Below are 24,737 nucleotides of genomic sequence, written 5' to 3' on the forward strand. Positions count from 1 at the left end.
CCCAAAGAAAAACATGATAAAAAACAACAAAATGAGAAAAAAAATTAAACAGAAGTGAATTAAAAAACAATTCAATATTGTATCCCTCTGGAAACCTGGCTCTCTTGTTCAGCTGTTGCCATCTCCCAGAATCCTTCCCAGGGCTGGTGGCTCATGCCATTTATAGTTTCATTTACAGTGTTGAGTGAGCCTGTGTGGTTTGTGAGTGCTCTGTAGAGTGGTGAGAGGGGTCCCTCTAGAGACTAACTTCCCCCTGCTCACGTATCACACCTAATAGTATAAAAAACAAAATTGAGAGCAGAGATGCATACAGCCTAACCACAGGTCAGTTGTAGGGTTCTACCGTGATTTTCTTTCCTAAAATTATCTCTTCCTGCCCCAATCAAATTGATCTAATGACTAGCAAGGGGATTGGCTCTTTCTCATCTCTTCCCCTTTTCACCAAGAGCAATTTCTAACATTAGTGCGTAAGTTTCTGAAAATGAACAGAGATGTTCCCTTCCCCATTTGAATTGTCAAGGGTACCCACCCAAGATATTTTGCTTTTTCTGCAACCACCACCTTGCTTTTTCACCAGCAATCTCCACAGAACCACTGTCTTGCCAGCTTTATGGGCTTCACAGCTGCCAGGTTCAGGCATCTTCCCTGACGATTGCTGCAGTGTTCCACCTATAGATAGGGAGTCCCCACTGTCTGTGGTGGAATGCAGCATGGTCGTTTGAAAGAGAGCAGAATGAAAGTCAGTGCTGCTTTTAGGCCATGTGAGCAGTCACTGTGTCTTAAGATGTGAACTGTACAGTATGGAAACATAAGGGCCATCCTGATCATAGGCAAGACCTAATACAATATATTATATAACCTTAGAACTCAATTCAGTAAACTGAGGAAAGACCTCAGCCAAGAGATATTTATTCCAACAGAAATCAACTAATCAAAAGCAGTCAACCCAACGGAGTTTCTTATTTGAGTCTCAGTATTCCTCTTCCCTAAAAATGTTCCGAGAATTCCATAGATTTTGCATGAAATTTAGTTTTGACAAAGTTACTTAATAGTCTCCTACTATTCTTTCCAAAGCAAAAGACCTGAAGGAGATGAGTTAAAATGTCGTATTTCCTTCTTTACTTTAGGAGAATTCAAAATTTTAAGTGGATTTTAACATCAGAAAAGACCAAGGTCTTTCTGAATAGCATGCACCAACCATCATGTAATTCCTGTGCCAGAATTTGTGCTGGAGATGAGGATGCCTGTCTCACATTAGAAACAAGGCTAAAAATTAGCATTTTTTAATCAAATACATATCCCAGCTATAATCCTGTTATTCAATTATCATTCGATTTTTAACAAGAGAATTTTGGCCTCAGAGCTGCACTTGTTTCTCACATGCATGGTCCTATAGGCGAATAAATAGCACAGAGTATCCCCAAGGAAACCATGGCAATTGCTAAGTAAGAAAGATAAGCTTTTCATGTACTGTAACACAGAGCAGGGAGAACCACTGAAATGGAACTGTTCTAAAGTGCGTTGTAGAGTGTTAGTCACATCTCATTTTTTTTTTTTTTTTTTTTTCCTCTGAAGTCAGATGGAGAAGACGGCCCTTTTCTGCCAAAAGGAAGAAGACAAAAGACAGTCGTGGCAATCACTGAGATGCAGCAGAGCTAAAGTTCAAATGTCTCCATGCCTTGGACAGACATGAAAAAGACACCTCCATCCTTCCAGAGCACACTCTCACCGCTAAACTACAGGGTGCTTTGAGATGCAAGTCTAAGAACATCCATGTTGGAAAGGGTCCCTTTTGAACAGAATAATTGAATATTTATTACCAAGAGAGAAAGTGTATGACAGGCACTCTGTAACCTGGCAGCAAATGCACTTACCTGATAGAGGGGAAACTTGACCTGCAGTCCAACTCTACATTCACTTGCCCATGGAATGAAGCCCCTGTTCCCTTACCACTGGACACAGTAATAGTTTTCTGTTCCACTGTCTGTAGTCCAGTAGGAAGAATAATCAGAGCTTCAAAGTGGAACAGAATCAGCCAGAAGGAATGACACATTCAGATGTACCACATCCCGCCCCGCAGCTTGGCAGTAAAGGCACTTGAAAATGGAAAATGGGATCTCAGTTCCCTGCAGGCATATATGGGATTTGAGCCTGAGCTGTCCTTACTTTTCCCTTACCCTCGTAGCACAAGAACTCTAACCAGAGAGCTGCTACATAAAATAAAAACAACAACCACCTGATATAGATGATGTGAGGTCACCCTCACTGAACCGGGGCTTCCAGGAGGAGAAAGCAGAGAAAAGGCTAGTTATAACAAGAATCAAGAGTCACTGCTTGCTAACAGATTTTCAAATTCATCAGCTGGTCTGCTTTTCATACATTTAATTTCAACTGCACTGGCTTTCTGTAGTCGTAATGTTTTAAAGCAGAACATGAACTCCCTTCTCAAGACCAAATTTGCAACTCCAACAAGGAAAGTAACAACGAGAACCTTTACATAATTTTCACGATGATGTGTTTTATAACTAACCCATTCGCACAGAAATGGCATTTCTGTAATACATGAAATGTGCAATATTTTTAAAGACATAGATCAATTTTTTTTCCCTTTTCTCCATCTCTGTGTGAGCCAATGTGACTATGCCGTGCTTTTTCAGCCTTTTATCCAATTACCTTTTCACAATACTAAGCTCAATTAAAAAATTATATCCCTTCCTAAGCTAATGCAATATTCTGAGTACTACAGTTCCACAAATCTGTTTATTTGACTGCAAAGTACTAATGTCCTATATAAAATTACAGATTTACATATATTTCAAGTACAAGGAAGTATAAAAGCTACTGGGCTTCTATGTTTGGATATTTGGGGTCCTAGAATGTAGGAGTTAATGTCCTTTGTGTCATTTTATAGCTCATTTTCCACTGAGGGGAAAACTACTTACTAGAAAAACATACCATACTCTTCTAATACCTTGTTCACTGCAGCGAAGTTTATTTTTAGCACTAGACATTTAGATATTTGGAAAATAAGTATCTTTTTCCCAATTAGCTGACACATTTTTGCAGCCCTCATCATGCTCGTCTAAACAGGCTATGCAGTGTCCTGCTTACAACATCTTTCTGCCCACTGACTCACAGAGCCACCCTTGCACTTACACGGTATCTTCAGCAAGGCACTGCAAACTGCTGCAGTGCAGTCTGAGCCACGAGGAGATCGAGACGTAATCAATGGGCTGCAGCTGACTAAGCTAAAAAAATGCTTGCTGAGCATAACAGCCCAGCATCAGTTCCTGCAATGGGAGAGAGACTCTAGGAAAAACATAGCCTCTCTCTATTTTCAAATAAATAATTAAGACCAAGCTGCTAAACCCTCGATGACTTTCACTTAATATTTGTGGGAATATGTTTCTGAAGGCTGGGTGTCACTGACAGAGGAAAAGTATAATGCTTTCTGTACTGCACATTAGTGATGTAACTAGCAGACCTGAACAAAGACTCGTAAAGCCAAGAGGTTATTGTCCAAAACCTGACCTACATTAGCACAGAAGACCTTCAGGACACAGAACACCTCCACTATACTACTGTATGTTGTTCATCACATTATCTGTATAAGAATGTTTATGTCTAATTTCCCCTCCAAGTTTAAATTTTCTTCTCAGCCTTAGTTCTCCATATCAATCACGTTCTGCTACTCTAACTCTGCTGTAAAAATTAATGCAAGCTGAAAATTTTGACTTGTGTGCTTTCTATAGAAGATACTTCCACAAATTTAAAAAAACAACTTTTCAATTAATTCCCCAGCTGCTTAGCTCTGCTGTCCTAAGATGTGCATCAACACGGACTGTTTCTGCTGCTGCATGGCAAAGGTGGGTTGTACAACCAGGACAGAGTGAATAAAAGTGCTCATATCTCTATCTGAACCATGGCAGAAGGTTGCATATAGAGAAAATAATAGTTAAATCCTAAAAAACCTCTCCCTATAGCAAGCTCTTTTAAGAGTACATGGCAGAGATGGCCTATACCCATCACACTATGACCAACACACGTTCTTTGCAACAACAAGGCCAACTGATACTCAGTCCACCTCAGATCAGTCTAAAGTTTTCTCTCAGGTATACTATGAGAACTCTGAAAAGCCTCCCCCAACTGATCAAGGGTTACAACAGTGATCTCTGATTTGTCCTGTATTGCTTTCCTGATGACTTCTAATATTTGAGCACCTTCTTGAAAGCTGTTGAGTATCAAACCTGTGTTTTCACAAAGTTATTCCATAACATCATGGTCTCTCTTATCAGTGATACCTGTCAGCTCATAGATCACTATCATATATGTGAAATTAGAACTGTTCTCCCCCCACCTCCCCAAACACACACCATGAGCATCACTTTTTATCTACACAGAATTTCACCTGCCAGTTTATAGAGTCCCCCCACAATTTTCTTTGCCTTGCCACAGCACACTCAGTCTCATTGCTGCTATTTAGAAAGGTCTCAGACCTGCACACAGGTACTGTATTACTCTTCCCAATGCATGCTGATTACCTGTGCATCCCTTTACTGGTTTAAATATATGATCAATCTCACTGAATACCTTGTTCCTATGTAACCAGAGGCTCTCTCATTTGCTTCTCAAGAATTCATAATATTTTACAGACTTTTATGAAATTACTTTTATTAATTTTCTTCTTTGGATTATAATCACAATCTTTTTGATCCCTCTTCATTTGAGTTTGTCATTACTGTCTTCTCAATACTGTTTAGATCTGCAATACTTTCTTTGAAACTGGATGGGTGGTATTTTATGCATCATCAACTGTTACCTCATCTAGATTTGTATAAAGGCACTAAAAAAGGTTTTATAGATTTAATCATCCTATTTCATATGGACCGTAAGAACTGCACCACTGGCTCAATGCATCTCACCTAGTAACTCACCTACAGTCCTAAAGAAGGTGCTTCTGGATATCCTACAGACAGGGTACATGTAGCCGGGCAGATGCAGTCCCTTTGCATTCTGTTTAATCTGGCATATGCAATACTTATTTTTAAAGGGTATAATGTTGGTTCAGATGCCATGCACCAGAATGAATACTTGAAACCCTCCTAAAGAACAAAATCAGCAGAAATGTGGCTACTTGGGATGTAATTAGGAAAAGTCTACACAACTTTTGTAACAGAAAGTAGCATATCACCAACAGCGTGCTCTGCAGCATTTGTCCATATAGACAAGGATAACCTAGTCCATATAGTACATCTGAATTTTCAAAAACATGAACCCCTGAGAAAGTCCACGCTTCAGGAAATTACACTGCAAAGGAGAATGTTTCTCTCTCATTTGAGTGGTGGCAATTACTGTTGTCCTTTAAAGAGGCAACAAACTCTTAAAGACCTGCACAAACCAAGATCTTTATGATACAACCTGGTCAAAGTTGTGTTTTCAGCTTCTCTCCTGTTACATTATTGGACATATCATGAAATGAAAAAGTTTTGGGATAACCCAACTTCAGAACCTGATTTCCTTCAGATCAAAGTTTAACTGTGAGATTCTCTATGTTTAACAAAAACTTTGGCATGAAAAGCATGAAAATTTTGATTTAATTTTTTCCTCTATGGTATTTATATGTAGCACAGTAAACAGACAAACTAACAGAGCTGTAGCAGTTGTGAGAGCAGTTAGCAAAACAAGGCTGTGCAGGGGCCCAGAAACTGCTCAGCAAAGTGTGGGCATGACTGAGGCTACAATAATGGTGGCGATGGGCCACGGGGCCTGGTGCCCAGCATGGCTGATGCAACTATTTTTAGCACATTGGAGACCTCAATCCAGAAAAAGCCCCAAAGAAAGGATGTGGTCATCCACGTTTGGCTGCAGAGAGCACCTGGTGCCTCTGCAGTAGCCTCGTGAAAGAGAAGTACTCTGGTTGAGGTATAGAGTTGCCAGCTGAAGGAGCTGTGGTGAGGTGGGAAAGGAGGTGAGCAGACTGTGTAGCATCAGTGAGGGTGAACAAGAGATCAACAGAATCTTCACAGAGCCTCTGAAAGTGAAGATCATGAACCCTTCAATGCAAGGAAAAACTGACAAAACTTTGAGTAGTTATGCTCAAGTAGCAACAGATAGAGACTCCTAAGTGGAGGGAAACTAGCAGCACAAGAGAGGCTCCTGCCCCCCATGTAGATCTGCAGTTGCAAAATGGCTTTAGTAACCTGGGAACTAGTGACAAGGAACAAGGCCTGTCTAGAGAGCCAGCCGAGCCTGAACCAAATGTCCACACCAAGAAGCAAAGGTGACTGACAGTCACTGAAGACTCCTTCCTGCAGGAAATGAAAGCCCCATCTACTGGGTCAACTTGATGTCTCCAGAGCTTTGTGGCTTGTTGGGGGCCTGGATATGGGATGATAAGGACAGACTGCCAAGGTCTGTGAGGCCCTCTGACTATTAACCCTTGCTGCTCATTCAAAAGCACCTGTTTTTCAAGAGGTGACTTTGAGTATACTGAGTACAGATCTGGGGGCATGGAGGCCTGGGTGCTGTCCTCTTAAATCCTGACAGTAAGTAGGAAAGACTTAGGTAGACATGGATGCATCCTCCAAGTCAACACCTAGCTATCAAAGACAGGCTTTGGCTTCTATGAGCATGGGTCACTCTTTAAGGAAAAAGAATTGTTGGTGAACGAAGGGACCCATGTGACAGAGCGGCAAGAGCATCACTGGAGAAGGCTTTGCATCTAGGCTTACTAAACTAGTGAGGAGGGCTTAAAGCAGGTACAGTGAGAGAGGATTACCATAACCTGAAAAGAAATGGAAGAATGGAGGTTGTGAGGAGGTGCCCCAGGAGAGGATGATAGAAGCTATCATGCATTCCCTGGGAAAGCAACACAACTGGTGGCCCACCTCAAATGCCTGTCCACAAACACCTACACACATGAAATGAACAGGAGTTGTTAGTAGTCCATGTGCCGTTGCAAAACTATGATCTCACTGGCTTTACAAAGATGTGGTGGGACAGCTTGCATGGCTTGAGTGCTGCAATGAAAGGAAAGAAGAACTGAGAAAGCCAGGAATTGCATTTGCACAGGAGCAGCTTGAATGTATGAAGCTCTCCTTTAATCAGGTGATGAGATAGTCACTACTGATGGGTAAGTGATAAGCAGTAACATAATGGTAAGCACCTGCTACCGACTGCCTGATCAAGAAGAAAAAACAGATTAAGTCTCTTTAGACAACTGAAGGAAGCCTTGCAATTGCAAGCCCTGGTACTCAAAGAGAGCTTGAGTAACTCTTCTATTTGCCTGGAGAAGCAATATAACAGGGTGAAGCAATCCAGGAGTTTTCTGGTGAGCACTGAACAGAACAAGAAAAACAAGAAATGAAGGTTCGGAGTCACAAAAAAATGGACAACACTGAACAGGAGCACGGTTTCTTCTCTCCAGCATTAGATCACTCACCCAAAGTTTGGAAGTCTCAGGTTCAATAACCTCCTCTCCTACAGGAGTTCCTGCACTGTCACCTGACAGCAGACTACCACAAGTATCATGTACTTAAGCCACAGGTAGAATGGGAGCAGGCGTATTGCGATCTCTCTCACTGAGGCTTTACAGCTTTGCACAAAATTAAGACATATTCCCTAGAAAGGGGACCTCAGGAGTCTCACAGCCCTGGAGATGGCCCCGTTTACTATGACTAAGTAGTTTTTCCACTCTCTGTTTCACTAAATATTTAAGTATTGAGCACCAAAAGATATTACTAAGAGTAATGGACCAGGAATAGTTAGTGATTACCACTGACAGTGCTCCCTTGAGAAATAGGAAGTCCCAGGTCAAACATACCCTGCTGAATACAGATCACAGATCTTAACCACTATTTTCCACCTTCCAAACAAGAGAGAGTGGGACTTGGAGGGGCAGGGAGGAGCAGTGAAGAACTCAGCATCTCCCCTAGCAGTTTTGTCAAGCTGCCTGTCTTTCTCTTCATTTCCCTGTCCTCACAAGTGTTTGAAAACAAAATCCTCTGGAAATATTGTATTTTTTTGCACTAGCAGTCTGTCCTGTTTATCATAATAGCCAGAGTCCCTCCTGCTAGCCAGGACGTTGACTCTGATCCAAATGCCAGAAATGCGTATGGCAGCCAAAGTAACAGCCTTCATCCAGGCCCTAAGCAGTTCTCAACACACAACGGACAAAAAATGGCTACATGACTGATATACATGTGTTCTACCTGTCCAAAGGAGTAACTATCAAAATACTGACTTGTACGACTCTCAGAGAAATATCAAGTAATGAGACTGTTGAGAACAGCTGAGTTCCCCTGATTGCTAACAGGGAAAAATTCTTGCGAATGCTTCCTTACACACCTTCTGGCTTCAATCATCTTTATAGTCCTTATAGTGCAATGTGAAGTCCTACAGACAGTTTTCCAGGAGATTTTACAGGGGCAAGTGGTAGAGGGTGAGACTGTTTCCATGAAAGCAAATCTGTGTGACAACAGCTCTTCTCCAAAGAGTAGCATTTGTGCTATTATTAGCATCCCACATAAGGTAATCAGTTTTGTTTTCCTAGAAGTACAGAATAAATGCAAATTAAGATTAAATTTGGATTTAGTTAAGAAAAGTAGCCCATAACTTTACAAATGCCAAGCAATAAAGTTAAACTGTCCAGTAGCTATCATCTGTAAAAACATACAAACCAAACAGATAATATTCATCAGAAGCTTAGCAGAGTAACAACTCCTAAGTAAAAGCTACTGTGGTAGCCCTTGAAAGAGGGTCTGGAAAGCCACAGTGATAACAACTGAGGATGGAGGAACTAATGCTCCATAAAGATCATGGAGAGTAGAAATGATCCCACCTCAAAGTTCTAATCAGTCTCTAGAAAATCAGAATGTAACCTTTTTAGCAACAGCCTATGCTATCTGACTACTAAGGAGCTCCTTGCCTTTTAATATAAAAAAATTCATACTGATTGGCATCAGTGAATTGCACATTAAAAAAATATTTAAAATCAGTACCAACAAAGCATTCTAGAGGATTTTGCTCCACAAAATAACTCGCTTTTCCCTTTTTCAAAATCAAAGGTGTTTTCAAATTAAAAAAGTGAACAAAAATAAGAAGGCAAAGGTAAGTTAAAAAAAAAAACAAAACACCAAAACCAAAAACCACAGCAGCTTAAAAGCCAGGAACATTATCTGTATTACTAACAAGTCATTCAGTCTTTCTGAAAAGCTGACAAGCAAGATTGAGGTTATGAATTTCAGAGGATGTGAACGCAGTAAATAATTTTTAAGGATATTATTCATAAAGTGTGACAATGCTTCTGATACTGTAGGAAACTGCAGAGGACCTACGTAAGCAGAAACAGTCTGTTAATAAATGAGTATAACTGAAAGCAAAATTCAGTCATGCTTCCTGAAAAAGAAGAAGTGAGCTCCTTCTCATACCTATCTTGTGTATTGTACCTCAGAAACAATTCACAAAAAAAAGTAGCCTCAGGATGAACATGTTATAAATCTGAGAATTGTATTCTTCATGAATAAAGGAACTGAAAGAGAACAGAAAAAGAATCTACCTTATTGGATTGAAATAATCTCTTTGATGGAAATAAAAGATAAAGTTCTTAACTGGACTTGATGAGACTAGGACTTGATGAGATACAGGACATATTCTGAAGTATGAGCTTGTGATCTTCTGTAATATCAGAGTGGCTGATCAGGCAAAGAATCTAGCAAAGGAGCAAGTATGATCTGACAGGTAGTGGGGTAAAATGCTTTTGAGGCTCCCCATAGCAAGTATACCTTGAAAAAACTTTTTTTTTTTCCCTTTTCTTACTCTTCTGGGTTAAAATATGCTTTGCTGATCTCTGTGCTATGATCTTCATGCTCGAGGAGGCCATGTGTGAGGAAGGAGAGAGAGTTCCTTCTGCCTTAAAGGAAAGTATGACAGTCTCATCATCCTGGCTGCACAGGAGGTTAACAACATGATTGTTCTTGTGGGCTTCATAATCCTGATCAGCCTCAGGACCGATCTTCAGGAATCCCAAAGTCACACCTGGCACAGTCATCAGCATCCATCTGCTACTTCAGCATGGCATGGACTCCTCCAAGAGAGCTAACAGTTGTAACCTTGTGCCTCCTTTCGTTGAAAAATGAGTAAAAGCCTTGGAAACCCAGAGGGCTTGATGCTGCAAGCATTTATCCCACCTCTATGATGAGCAGGCTGTACATATACCAACTCTCAATGTGGCCTGCTTTCTCTACACTCTGTTATATTCCTTTTGTTTCATGATGGAATTGGCACAGTCTTCCCTCCCCCCCTTTCTTCTTCTTTTCCTGATGTTGCCTGTTGCAGAGTAGTGCGTGGAAGAGCTATTCAGGGACAGCCTAAATTTACAAGACCAACAGGTCAGGTAGCAGCCCATTTTAGGCTGGAAAGGAGGATTCAGTATAAAACCAAGTCAGTCTGGGGATGTGGGTCATCAAGAACTGTCATTCAGTTCATCATTTTCAAAAATTTTAGTAAGTAGAAACATGCTGTCAGCCTAAACGTGCCTACAAATCTCAAAGATAATAAATTAAAAATCTAAAATGCTTTTTCTTTCTAAAATTTTGTGATCCACAAAACAGTAATGTTATAGAGGAAATGGATTAAAAAAAAAAAGTCTCAGGATTATACACAAAATCAGTCAGAAGACACAGTACAAAATTAGCAGGGATGTGTCTTAAGTCATAATCAAGTGTACTGGACACTACCACTCCTGTTTTGCTGAAATGATTGATTTAGGTGGCCAGGTTCCCCCTGTCAGAGGATTGGTTTTTAGTGTTCTTGTCTGCAGTTTTACAAGAATAAAAAGCAGATGGTATCCTGCCTATCAGTGCTTTGCAATTATTTAAAAGAATAAAAACAAGTAAAAATTGGAGCAATTGACCCTTTTTAACACACAGCATCTCTTATTGCCAGTAGAAACAGTCATTGTTTTGGCATCCATCTCCTGGTGCTCTGAAAGGCAAAACAAAGCAAAGTGGGACTCACAGTGTGTCTGTAAGCAAGCCAGGCTGGTCTGTGTGAGTCTGTACGGACTTAAAGGAGTCAGGTCTGGAACAACTGTGGGTCTGTGCTGGCCTGTCCATCCTGTCTGAGACCTGTGTATATTGCCAGTTTGCTGAAGCACACAGGTGTCCTAAGCTCCTAAAAAAACCCCTAACTGATTGTTTCTGAGTTTATCCAGATATGTTGACTTTGCAGCCACAAATCTGGCTTTGAGGCTGCCTTCACGTCGGCCGGCAGCATAGCCATCCATATTGGGACCCATGACAAGAAGACATGTAGGACAGTTGAGGCTTACTGGGAGTCCCTTCTTGGTAATGCTCAGGCCAGGACATGGCATTCCTCAGGGGTCGGTGTTGGAACCGGCGCTGTTTAACATCTTTGTTGGCTACGTGGACAGTGGGATTGAGTGCACCCTCAGTAAGTTTGTCGATGACACCAATCTGTGTGGTGTGATTGACACGCTGGAGGGAAGGGATCCATCCAGAGGGACCTGGAGAGGTGGGCCCGTGCAAACCTCATGAAGTTCAACAAGGCCAAGTGCGAGGTCCTGCACATGGATCGAGGCAATGCCAAGCACAAATGCAGGCTGGGTGATGAGTGGATTGAGAGCAGCCTTGCAGGGAAGGACTTGGGAGTAGTGGCGGATGGAGAACTCACTATGAGCCAGCAGTGTGCGCTCATGGCCCAGAAAGCCAACTGTATCCTGGAATCCATCAAGAGAAGTGTGGCCAGCAGGCTGAGGGAGGTGATTGTCCCCCTGTACTCCTCTCTCATGAGTCCCCACCTGCAGTACTATGTTCGCCTCTGGGGCCCCCAGTTTAAGAAGGACATAGACATGTTGGAGCAAGTCCAGAGGAGGCAACAAAGATGACTGGGGAGCCAGAGCACCTTCCTCAGCCTTCCACAGGTGGAGGAAGTTGGGGTTGTTCAGCCTGGAGAAGAGAAGGCTCTGGGGACGCCTTATAGCAGCCTTCCAGTACTTAAAGGGGCTACAAGGAAAGATGGGGAGGGACTCTGTATCAGGGAGTGTAGGGACAGGACAAGGAATAATGATTTTAAGCTGACAGAGGGTAGATTTAGATTAGATGTAAGGAAGAAATTCTTTTACTGTGAGGGTGGTGAGGCCCTGGCACAGGTTGCCCAGAGCAGCTGTGGCTGCCCCCTCCCTGGCAGTGTTCAAGGCCAGGTTGGACGGGGCTTTGAGCAACCTGGTCTATGGAAGGTGTCCCTGCCCGTGGCAGGGGGTTGGAACTAAGTGATCTTTAAGGTCCCTCCTGACTCAAATCATTATATGATTGTATAAAAAAAATAACCAATAACCAACAACAACAAAAAAATCTCATTTCACTTGTCTTCATACCACACTTCACCCCCATCTCCTTACTAAACCTTAATGAATTATTTGGACAGCAATCACACCATGCTTCTCTGGTCAAGTATCTCAGTCTGCTAAATGGGACTCAACAGTGCTATCATTTAGCAGGTACACAAAAGGAGTGAACATCCTTGTGACTGTAACGTATCGTTACATTAGGAGGGACTGAGGTAAATATTATGTATTTTTTATTGTATAATTTTTGTCAAAAAACCTCACCACCTGAAGTGTGGCATAAGAGAACAGGTACATTAGGTACATGAGACTTTACCCCATATGATCCTCCCACATCCCAGACAAACCGAGGCTTTTTACCACTTTCTGAAGAGCATACTCCCACTCCTCTGGGGAATCTCCATATATTTTTCCAGGAAAAGATTATGTGTTATTAGTTGTTCTGTGAGATTCATCATCTGTGGCAAGCAATCAATCAACCACCAGAATGACCACAATTAAGACCGATCTTCTCAGACTCTTGTGTCCTAAGAAAGCCCCACCTCACCCACACGAAACCAAGCAGGACACAGCTTTTGAAACACAGCTGAGGAGTCTTCTGCTCTGAAAAATGTCAAGGCCGGATGTAGTGCTGTTTCCAAAAACAGGGCCTGGGAGTATTCTCTAAGGATGCAGCAAAATAAAGAAGCAATTTTAAACTAGTGGGAGAAAGGAAGAAAAGAGAGGATCCAAATGAAGAGACATCTGGAAAAATTAGTTTCTTTAATTATAAAGAACAATGTTTAAACAGTGGGACCTGATATACAGATATAAAACACAGTTGTTTCACTAAGGCAATGAAGAAATTTTACAGAAAACCAAATGCCAGTTTCAATCCATAATGGGCTTGAATTCTGATTGCAGAAAGAGGAAAGGAGTGGGACTTCATTCTGAAAAGGGCAATATGGATAAGGGTTATCCCCAAACTAAACAGCACTGACAAAGAAGACCAGTAGTACATAGTGTGTGTCTTTTTAAGACTAAAATGCAGGCACAGCCTTTGAGCTGCTCCCATCTACAGCTGAAAAGAAAAGGCTTGCTATGTCCAATGGAAAAGACTTATAAAAAAATAAGAAAAAACAGAAGAAAAATCCCCAGTTGTGTTCATCTGCTAAAAACACAAAATCTGCTCACTGATCTTTGCTTTTCTCCCACTCCCAACCATATCCTGCACTACAGAGTCTCTGAATTTAGCTCTCACATTGTCAACATTTTCTGGAACAACAATTATCTTGCAGATGGAAAAGATTTCCAGACCAAAAGATATAAATCTAGGATGATAAACAGAGAGATTGTCTGAGCCCTCCCTGCTTGTGCTGTGTTCCAAAATAAATCTAGGAATGCTCTGACTGATACCTAGAGCATCTGAAGCTTAACATACCCTTATGGGTGACCCCAGACAACACAGTGCTGGTAAAAGGACTAAAGATAATACACATGTCACATGGTGCAAGTTATGCCCCCTGCCCTTACCTCCCCTCCAAGCAGGCACGCTGAAATAGTCCTTCAAAGAAATCCAGACAAGGCAATATACAAAAAACCAAAGCCAAGCAAGGTGAGAACAGCATTACAGGTTGCAGTTCACAGTAAACTCAGCCTCAGAGATCAAGTCAGCCTCTAACTTCTAGCATTTTATTCATGAAAAGCTTTAAGAATGCAGCAACATGGTTTACCAGACCACAGAGAACTGACCTAGACTGGTCCTCTGGGACTAAAAATTTACGTGGCCTGCACCGGGCTCACCCTCTTTGTTTGGCCATAATGAACACAGTAAGTATTAGAAGCCTGTGGAAAACATTATTTTCTTAAAGGAAAATAAAAATTTTTTAAAAAATCCACACACCTTGTAAGACAAAAGCAAGCATCCCTTCTTAGATTCCCAACTCAGTTGAAGTCACCTGCTGCTTCTCACCTTGCAGAAAATGCAGTCCAGTATAATGACCAAGCATAATATCCACAGAACAAACAAAATCACAAAACCTTTCCATGTCTAAGCAGTTGCAGGAGTGGAAAAAAATACTTAAAATTTACTTACTGGCCGGACTTCACCAGTAGTGTTGGTATACTGACGGGCCAGACCAAAGTCTAACATGTAGCACTTCCTGTATGTTGAAGGTAAGCGGCCCATGGCAAAATTGGACTAGACAAAGAAAGAAATAAAGAAAAAAAAAATCAATTTAACACCAGCAACTTGGGTAATAGTGGCCATTTGTTAACAAAACTTTGTCAGATATCCCCATATGCCTCTGGTGGAAACATAAGTCAAAGAGAAGAATTTTAAGATGCATTTTAAATATCATGATTAGAGAATCACTGCCATGTTAAGAAGTTCACTTTGCGGATAAGTTGCTGTGGAGTCTCAAAATAACTAAAATTCCCATTATCTTAGCTAAATTTCAGCTGCCACGAGAGCTACATTTAACACCACTAGCTCTGCAGTGAGAGCTCCATCACTTGCATGGCTAGAGTTACTGTAGACAAATGCTTCTGTTCGTGGTTCAGCTGCTAGCATACATTATTCTGCCTTAACTTCCAGAATCTCCATCCATTATATTGCATTACCTAAATTCATCTGAACATTCAGACATTTAAGAACCACTGTGTTTGGTTATTAGTAAATGAACTGACATTGCAAATGGAACAGCAAATTTTTAAACCCCATCTTAAAGCTATATCCTTTACCACAGTGGATGGCTGCTAAAGGATTTGGGGTCAGTGACATTAGTGACTTATTTTCACTGAGTCTGATCAGCCAAAACCAGTTTCTTTTAAAAGCAGCAAATTATTTTGCTGGAAGTAAAATGGTCTCAGGGCTGGTGTAGCAACGTGTTCAGGTCAAGTAGTGAAGAACTGCAGGAAAAACACTGGCTCCTACAATGAGGCTTGGAATTACTATGTTTCACCTGTGCAAATGACCAACACTATGACTATGTTTCTGACAGTGAAATGTGCTCCACTTTTTCTGGCAATTGCTCAGAAAAGATTAAGAAGATTATTTAGCTAAGTCAAATACATGAAATAGCATTTATTCAAGTGATGGGTCATAGAGCAAGACATCTTTTCTCGTTGTTCAAAATTAGATTGCTTCATCATGTGATTTTGACTGGTACCAGTATGACTGACAGCCCATGATCCACCATGGAGCAGCCTCTGCTGATAAAAACAGGTTTGCTATGTGCTTAAAGGAATAACAATACTATATTACTATTCTGTACTTACAGAAAATAGCCAATGTGTCAGACAGTGGGAGTGTGCAAGGAGGCCTAAATGTCTCCACTGAGATCTGCCCATATTCAGACTGTCTTTATTGACTCAAGCAGAACAGACAGACATAAAATCAAAAGGAAAATTTCCAAAACAACATACAGGCTTGATGTCACGATGCAGGAATCCCACAGAGTGAATGGCTTCTATTGATTCCAGAATCTGTTTGCCTAATCGCAGCGTTGTGCTCAGTGTGAAAGTCCCTCGAGGCTGACTCCTCCTGAGATCTGCAAGATTTCGGCCCTGAAACAATCAATAAAACACTTAAACAATCACACTAAACCATAGCATTTCACAGCTGCAATCTAACATGCATCCCCAAAAAAGCAGAAACGCTGATCAGACAGGTGCTCACCTTATGTCACCTTTATTTCTTGTATATGATCTTCCAGTACTTCATTTTAACTTTTAAATTATGTATTTGCTGATAATAGGGTATCAGACTGTTATCTTGTGGAGCCATCTCATGCATTATTTGGGAAATCGTCACAGCAAGGCAGCAGTACCTCGGACTGTATGAGCCCAGCATCTCCTTACTGTTAAACCCAGACTACACAGGAACTGATTAAAGAACAACCTTTGTCTGTTCTCTAAGCCATCTAAAGATTAAAGCAGTACAAATTTGATAAGCAGGTCATGAAGCTGCTATCTATTACAGCTTATAGAAGAAGTTTCATCAGCAACTCCATAGCACACAACTGTCTGGCTAAAGTTCAAGTCAGCACTATTGTGGCAATGCCACAATGGGGAAAGAAGTCTATCAAGAGAATAGTACCCAAAATCAGGAGAGGGTGATTTTCTCCCTGATGTAAAAAATTCATATAAAAAAAATGGTAATTTACCTCCAGTTAATTAAATTTCTGGGGAAAAAGAAGTCTAAAAAAAAAAAAAAAAAAAAAAAAAAAAAAAAAAAAAAAAAAAAAGAAAAAGAGGACAAACTAAACACCAGAAGAATCATGGTGTTCTTGGTCTCTGTCATCTCAGTTTTGTCTATACCCCTTTAGATTTGTAAATAGAAAGATGGTGTTAAAATGAGTATACTTGATGACAGAGTACCCTTCTAATCCACAGAACTAATGCATTTATCAACTGATCAAAAACATTAGGAATCAGAGTCCACTGTTTCAGAGAACATGCATAAAGAACAAAAGTTATACGGACATGCTGATTATCACTATAGTATAAAATCTCTTGATTCTGTCTCTGCAAAGACATACATGCTTATAATACAAGTCCAGATGTATTCAAACAAAATTCACAACAGAAGATATACAAAAGATTCCAAACATTTGATATGAAAACACAAATTGCTCTCCAAAACCAGTGAAATGCCATCTATTCATCCACCCACTTCAAGTTCTCAAGTTATTTACAGACATTAAGGGGCCAACAGCAACTGGTTCTTCAGTGTATGACTAGTGTGTCGTATTGGTTTGACCCACATTTCACTTCAGGGCTCTGGTCTCTTGAACAACCAGACTTCACACAGGTCAGCTAATATAGATACAGCCAAGCCACAGCAACCATCCCAGGTTTGCCTCTTAGCATGAACACAATAAGACTAAGCTACTCCTCTAGTGTTTATCTTTTTTTTAAATTTCTGTGACAGTTTACTAAGAGGCAGCACAGATTTGTCATTGCTATCCTGAAAGATCCGAGTTACTGAATTGGCAGTAGATCTTTCTTTCCACTGTAAAGTAGTTTCTTGGACACCAACTATCTTATCCAATGGTAACAGGGAAGAGCAGATTTTTTTCAGAGCCGCACACTGAAATGTGCCATTATTCTTCCCAGCTGTTTTGGGAGATGGTCTCAGACACTAGCTTTCCAGAAACAACCCAAGGCACGTGAAAATCTAATACTGTTTCCAGGAAAAGGCAGAAAATGAGCAATATTTTCCAAATAAACACCATCAGACTGGATAAGAAACAGAGTAGATGCAACTGAGTTGCAAAGCTTACAATGGAAGCCTCAGTCCCAGCGACTGAGGAGAAAGGGAGAATTGCAGTACACAACAGTCAGATACAACAAACAATGTCTCAGATCTTGAAGAATTTTGTATTTAAGAGTGATAGTGCAAAACTAGCTAATGTTTTAAGTATCAAAGTCTTCATTTGCAAATAATTAAATTATTTTTAGCTATGCCTACTCTACAAATCAAGCACAGGCTAGAAAGTAAGAAATTCTGTCGAGACAAGTTTTTTTCCAAGGTATAGCCATCTTCATCAGGCTTGTTAAGGACAGGACTGGGGGGTTAGAAGCCTTGTTTCATGAGATAAGCCCTTTCAAGAATTGTAGTCACACACTGCAGCAGCAGCAATAGCCAGGGATGGTTAGAGAACAAAAGGTTTTTTCTATCCATAACAGCAGTTGGGATGCCCAACGGTGTGTAAAAGGCAAACCCAAGCACCAGGAATTTACTGGTTTTAAAGAAGTACTGGAGTCTGCTGGTGTCTATTTTACTTTATTCACCATTCACTAATTAAAAATAACCTTACTGTTTGTGCAGCAGCTTACTTCTCATTATTTAGTGCTTCAACCTTCTCACTTCCCTTCAGCATGTTCTATCACCCAAATTATACATAAAGAAACATGACATGGGCTGTAAGCTCTTCAGGGAAAGGGTAGGCTTGCACTGTATAATCATACAGTGCTCTGCACATCAAAGCCCTGATCATACAAGTTGAATCAGAGATGGAACAAGTTCTCTGTCAACTCTTATGTCAGGTGCTGAAACAAGCCAGCTTCCAAGGCAACTGTGTCAAAAAAAGGCACCTTGAGTTTGAAAGTATTCCCCTTGAGCCAGAGACAATATCCCTCTCTTTAAACATCTTTCTTCCATGTGTTTTTGACTTGGCCATCTCTTCCTACTTGTTCCCCTCCAACTCTTTCTCCTGTGACTGTATGCTGTAAAAGAAAGCTGCTTTTGTGAAAAAGAAAGCTGTTTTCATGACGATACCACCATACTTGGGCTCTGAAGATCTAAATATATAAGTTCCATTGGTGAAATTTCATGCTGAACCATGCAGAGGTCCTGTGGTTACTGTGGCTGGCTAACTCTGATAGGAGTAGCTAGCTGTCTAGCAGTCACCATGTGCTAGCTACCCAAGTATTGACTTAATAACAGCAGTGTTCAAACAGGATAAAACACTTTCACAACAGAAGCTAAGCTACTGCTGAGCTTGGGAGCAACAGGGGAGTCAGAGACCACTCCCTTTCATGGAGAAGACTGTGCTGCTGGTGTGACACCACTGGCTTCCACTGCACTCTGAGCTCTGACACAAGAGACATATTTTGAATGCTGCATCACAGAGCTCAGCAGGAGATATTTCAAACAGCTGCCACTGCTGCATGATACTGTGGGTAGCTCCTTGAGCATTCTGAACTGAGTGCTTTCCCCAGAAAACTGACAGAGAGCCACCTTAAACAGAAAAGCAGAGCTATGAAATATCTTAGCACATATTGACAACTGGAGCTATCCCAAGGGATATCACAGCAACACTACCCCTTCTCACTGTCTTCCATTCCACCCACTCTCTATGTGTGACAAAGTCTCTACACCAGCGCTTGGCCTTATTCTCTCACTGTAAATCCTTCCCTGTGTTGCCATCTCCATGGGACAGGAGGGAGAAGGGAAGCACAGAACTCACCTGAAGCTGCATGACCACGTAATTAAATTTTTCATTCCTTCCACAGCCAATAAATCTGCAAACATGATCCTTCCCTGAAAAGAAACAGAAACATACAGAATGGAACATAAAAACCCAGTGATCGCTATCTTTAGAATAATGGTTTCTGATCAAGGGCTTGTAACTGTAAGTGGCATTAGGCAGGGAGTTTTGCAGAACAGACAGATTTTTTTTCTACTTGGCAGTCTTGTAGCTCAGGAGAGTACTGACATTCAACAAGAAAACTGCCTGTGAAATAAGCATGAGTGGAAATCAGTGTCCAGGGATCCTTGAATCCTCAAACTGACACAGGACACATGTGAGAGTGTGAAAAACTGCAGTTTAAACCACCACCATGTGCATGCAACACCACCACACCCACCACCAGTTTCACAGGTTCACTGACAGCACGCTTAAGCTCATCACACCAATCTTACGCAGTAAATGCTGACATTTACATACTGCTACTACACTTGCCTATTAGCATTGCTTACCCTGAAACAGCTAAACTAATGCTACTTCAACATGGGCAAACACCCATTTTAATAGTCAGAAACATCTGGAAAAGAAAGATGCTTACAGAAAAATTCACTGAAACATTAAAGCAATTTCATAATAAAAGGAAATAAACCTAGGCAATTTCACATCAAATCCTGGCATGGTAATAGAAGTACAAACTACATCTATTCAAACAAAATCAAACTAACCAGCCACCCCACAACACTCAGCTAGTCCTCTAGGTTCATTCTCTATGATACTAAAAGTGCTGCTGCAATGTCTACATTTCATCACATAGCACCAGGCAGGACCAAAAAAAAAAAAAAAAAAAAAAAAAAAAAAAAAAAAAGCAGAGGGAGAGAAGGCTGTGTTTTCAGATCCTGACCTATAATGGATTTGTGATGATGTGCTCTCTGAATTAGCAGAAAGGGAAGTATGATGCATGCATTCCTTTAATAACAGACTACGGATAACAGAGTAAAGATTGATGCACACCACAATGGTGAACATTTAGTTCCTGGTAGAGTTTCTAAGCAGGGAAGAGGGTAAGTATCATCGCACAGCTTTGCCCTGTATTTCTTTGTAGCACTTGAGCAATGGTGATTTTAATTAGTTTTTAAACCAAAGTTTATCATTTGATACTTCCCAGTTTTAAAATTAAAAATGAAGAACATGAACATGTACAGTAATCAGTAACTGCACTGCCTGTAACACCCTTGGGACCCTGCTACTCCTCTCATTGTGTGTAGCATAGGTCTGGGGCATCAAAAACTCTAAGGACAGAAAGACATGACAGAACAGGGACCTGGAAGGCAGCAGGAGACAAAAAAGCAGCTTTCTACTTGGAGAACCAGAGCTTTAACCAGAGCAATACATAAAGCTGTGGAATATGGAGCTCCTTCCCAGGCTATCAGTAAAAGCATCAAGAGCCTGCCCTTCAGGGGGCAGCAGCATCCCCCAGCAGAACACCCCCACTCTCTCCTACCACAAGGAGATAACAGCTGGCAGACAGAACTGGAGGGACAGAGGCCTTGGTTACCCCTTACGCCCTTTGGAAGAACAGGCTTTAAACAAACAAAACAACCAACCAACCCACCCTATTATCCACCTGTATCTGGTTAGATAAGCATGAAGGTTATGTGGCTGCAGATCCCTCATGTATCTGGCACAGACTGAACACACTGCCTGGTTTCAGGACTCAGTGTGCAAGACCATGCTCAAACCATCAAGGAATGTCACAAGCCACCATATTTCAGGAAAAAAATATTCAGAGATCAGGAAATTACGATCTGCAGTATGCACCATGCCAGCCTGCACACTCTTACTTAACCCCATATCCTGTGTGTGTCCATGAGTACATACATACCTGTGGGTGCCACGGGTTTCCTACTATCCGCTTATTCCTTGCAAATTAGGTGATGATTTTCACAGAATCATAGAATTATTTGAGTCAGGAGGGACCTTAAAGATCACTTAGTTCCAACCCCCTGCCACGGGCAGGGACACCTTCCATAGACCAGGTTGCTCAAAGCCCCGTCCAGCCTGGCCTTGAACACTGCCAGGGAGGGGGCAGCCACAGCTGCTCTGGGCAACCTGTGCCAGGGCCTCACCACCTCACAGTAAAAGAATTTCTTCCTTGTAGCTAATCTAAATCTACCCTCTGTCAGTTTAAAACCATTACTCCTTGTCCTGTCCCTACACTTCCTGATAAAGAGTCCCTCCCCATCTTTCCTGTAGACCCCCTTTAAGTACTGGAAGGCTGCTATAAGGTGTCCCCAGAGCCTTCTCTTCTCCAGGCTGAACAACCCCAACTTCCTCCACCTGTGGAAGGCTGAGGAAGGTGCTCTGGCTCCCCAGTCATCTTTGTTGCCTCCTCTGGACTTGCTCCAACATGTCTATGTCCTTCTTAAACTGGGGGCCCCAGAGGCGAACATAGTACTGCAGGTGGGGACTCATGAGAGAGGAGTACAGGGGGACAATCACCTCCCTCAGCCTGCTGGCCACACTTCTCTTGATGGATTCCAGGATACAGTTGGCTTTCTGGGCCATGAGCGCACACTGCTGGCTCATAGTGAGTTCTCCATCCACCACTACTCCCAAGTCCTTCCCTGCAAGGCTGCTCTCAATCCACTCATCACCCAGCCTGCATTTGTGCTTGGCATTGCCTCGATCCATGTGCAGGACCTCGCACTTGGCCTTGTTGAACTTCATGAGGTTTGCACGGGCCCACCTCTCCAGGTCCCTCTGGATGGATCCCTTCCCTCCAGCGTGTCAATCACACCACACAGATTGGTGTCATCGACAAACTTACTGAGGGTGCACTCAATCCCACTGTCCACGTAGCCAACAAAGATGTTAAACAGCGCCGGTTCCAACACCGACCCCTGAGGAATGCCATGTCCTGGCCTGAGCATTACCAAGAAGGGACTCCCAGCAAGCCTCAACTGTCCTACATGTCTTCTTGTCATGGGTCCCAATATGGATGGCTATGCTGCCGGCCGACGTGAAGGCAGCCTCAAAGCCAGATTTGTGGCTGCAAAGTCAACATATCTGGATAAACTCAGAAACAATCAGTTAGGGGTTTTTTTAGGAGCTTAGGACACCTGTGTGCTTCAGCAAACTGGCAATATACACAGGTCTCAGACAGGATGGACAGGCCAGCACAGACCCACAGTCGTTCCAGACCTGACTCCTTTAAGTCCGTACAGACTCACACAGACCAGCCTGGCTTGCTTACAGACACACTGTGAGTCCCACTTTGCTTTGTTTTGCCTTTCAGAGCACCAGGAGATGGATGCCAAAACAATGACTGTTTCTACTGGCAATAAGAGATGCTGTGTGTTAAAAAGGGTCAATTGCTCCAATTTTTACTTGTTTTTATTCTTTTAAATAATTGCAAAGCACTGATAGGCAGGATACCATCTGCTTTTTATTCTTGTAAAACTGCAGACAAGAACACTAAAAACCAATCCTCTGACAGGGGGAACCTGGCCACCTAAATCAATCATTTCAGCAAAACAGGAGTGGTAGTGTCCAGTACACTTGATTATGACTTAAGACACATCCCTGCTAATTTTGTACTGTGTCTTCTGACTGATTTTGTGTATAATCCTGAGACTTTTTTTTTTTAATCCATTTCCTCTATAACATTACTGTTTTGTGGATCACAAAATTTTAGAAAGAAAAAGCATTTTAGATTTTTAATTTATTATCTTTGAGATTTGTAGGCACGTTTAGGCTGACAGCATGTTTCTACTTACTAAAATTTTTGAAAATGATGAACTGAATGACAGTTCTTGATGACCCACATCCCCAGACTGACTTGGTTTTATACTGAATCCTCCTTTCCAGCCTAAAATGGGCTGCTACCTGACCTGTTGGTCTTGGGAATTTAGGCTCTCCCTGGAACAGCTCTTCCACGCACTACTCTGCAACAGGCAACATCAGGAAAAGAAGAAGAAAGGGGGGGAGGGAAGACTGTGCCAATTCCATCATGAAACAAAAGGAATATAACAGAGTGTAGAGAAAGCAGGCCACATTGAGAGTTGGTATATGTACAGCCTGCTCATCATAGAGGTGGGATAAATGCTTGCAGCATCAAGCCCTCTGGGTTTCCAAGGCTTTTACTCATTTTTCAACGAAAGGAGGCACAAGGTTACAACTGTTAGCTCTCTTGGAGGAGTCCATGCCATGCTGAAGTAGCAGATGGATGCTGATGACTGTGCCAGGTGTGACTTTGGGATTCCTGAAGATCGGTCCTGAGGCTGATCAGGATTATGAAGCCCACAAGAACAATCATGTTGTTAACCTCCTGTGCAGATGTGCCAAACTATACCTGAAACAGTTTCCGAATTATGTAAGATTTTTGTCCCTAGTAGGGTAATTCTCTACTAGCTGTCTATAAAATAATTTCTTATTATCTTTTTTCATACTATTACTTTATTCTTCCTATACTTACCAACTCCATATACACATTTCTTATTGCTTTACACCATGAATTTTTCATATAATTTCCATAATGCTTGTTACTTATTGCACAATTTAGGGATAAATATGTATATAAGAATCTATTACTGCAAAAGTCTACTTTCTGATGTGGTTCCTTGGACTCTTCATGACACTCAGTACCTGGGAACTGCACAGCAGCCTTCTTCAAGGAAGGAAAATTTTCTGATACTCCAGGGAAACCTAGTCCTGCTTACGCCTTCATCCATGGAATGGACAAATAAGCCAGAGATAGTCAAGCCTGACAGAAATGGTGAGCAACTCCTGCAGTCAGGCCAAAAGAGTTGCTCAGGCTGGTGCTGACAGACAGCAGAGGACTTTACCTACAGCTGACAGTGGGTAAATACATTGTGTGATATCAAGTAAAAGAGAGGTCCAAGGTTGTAGTTTGTAGTGACCTCTGGTTCTACAACAAGGTATGGTTGCCTGAATGCCACCACATTGTAAGAATTTGGAAAGAATGACTTGTTTTCAAATGGTGACTCCTCATGGAAGAGGCCTGGAATCATGGAGGATCCCACCTGCTTGTGCTGCAATGATGATACAGGCAAAATCAGGCACTGTGGAGGATGCAGGCCCTTGAGCAGCAAGGACAGTAATACACATTGTGATACTTGAGGTCAACATTCTTAATGGTACCAAAAGGAGAATGCAATTTCCCTGGTCCTCAAGCAACCTTACCAACACACACTGAGAAAATGGCTTTGGTTTGACAGTGTCAAGGCCCTGTCAGAATAGGGGAGTAACAGGACAATGTAAGCCAAACAGTGCTTCACAAAGATGAAAAAAAAAAAAGTTATCTTGTGGTACTCTGATTAGAATTGGCCAGATAGATAAGCACCAGACAGAATGTCCTGAGCCCTGCAAGCCTAGCCTGAACAAGGAAATACTCTACAGGA

The 24,737-nt window shown here is 41.7% G+C and overlaps 1 protein-coding gene across 4 annotated transcripts in view; it reads right to left on the reverse strand.

Moving 5' to 3' along the window:
* The window catches only part of TTBK1 (tau tubulin kinase 1), a 126,073-nt gene that overhangs the window by 58,628 nt on the left and 42,708 nt on the right, over positions 1-24,737 (reverse strand). For 3 of the 4 annotated variants that reach the window (XM_026846215.1, XM_026846217.1, XM_026846214.1), the window contains exons 4-6: positions 19,318-19,391; positions 15,770-15,910; positions 14,439-14,543 (exon numbers count right to left, since the gene is read on the reverse strand). In XM_026846215.1, coding sequence (XP_026702016.1) covers positions 14,439-14,543; positions 15,770-15,910; positions 19,318-19,391 — 320 coding nt within the window. Of the gene's footprint in view, positions 1-574; positions 8,249-14,438; positions 14,544-15,769; positions 15,911-19,317; positions 19,392-24,737 lie in introns of those variants that run through there. The other variant, XM_026846219.1, reaches the window with a different exon arrangement.

Source organism: Athene cunicularia, assembly GCF_003259725.1.
Source record: "Athene cunicularia isolate RWA chromosome 3 unlocalized genomic scaffold, athCun1 chr3_part1, whole genome shotgun sequence".
Classification (NCBI taxonomy): domain Eukaryota; kingdom Metazoa; phylum Chordata; class Aves; order Strigiformes; family Strigidae; genus Athene; species Athene cunicularia.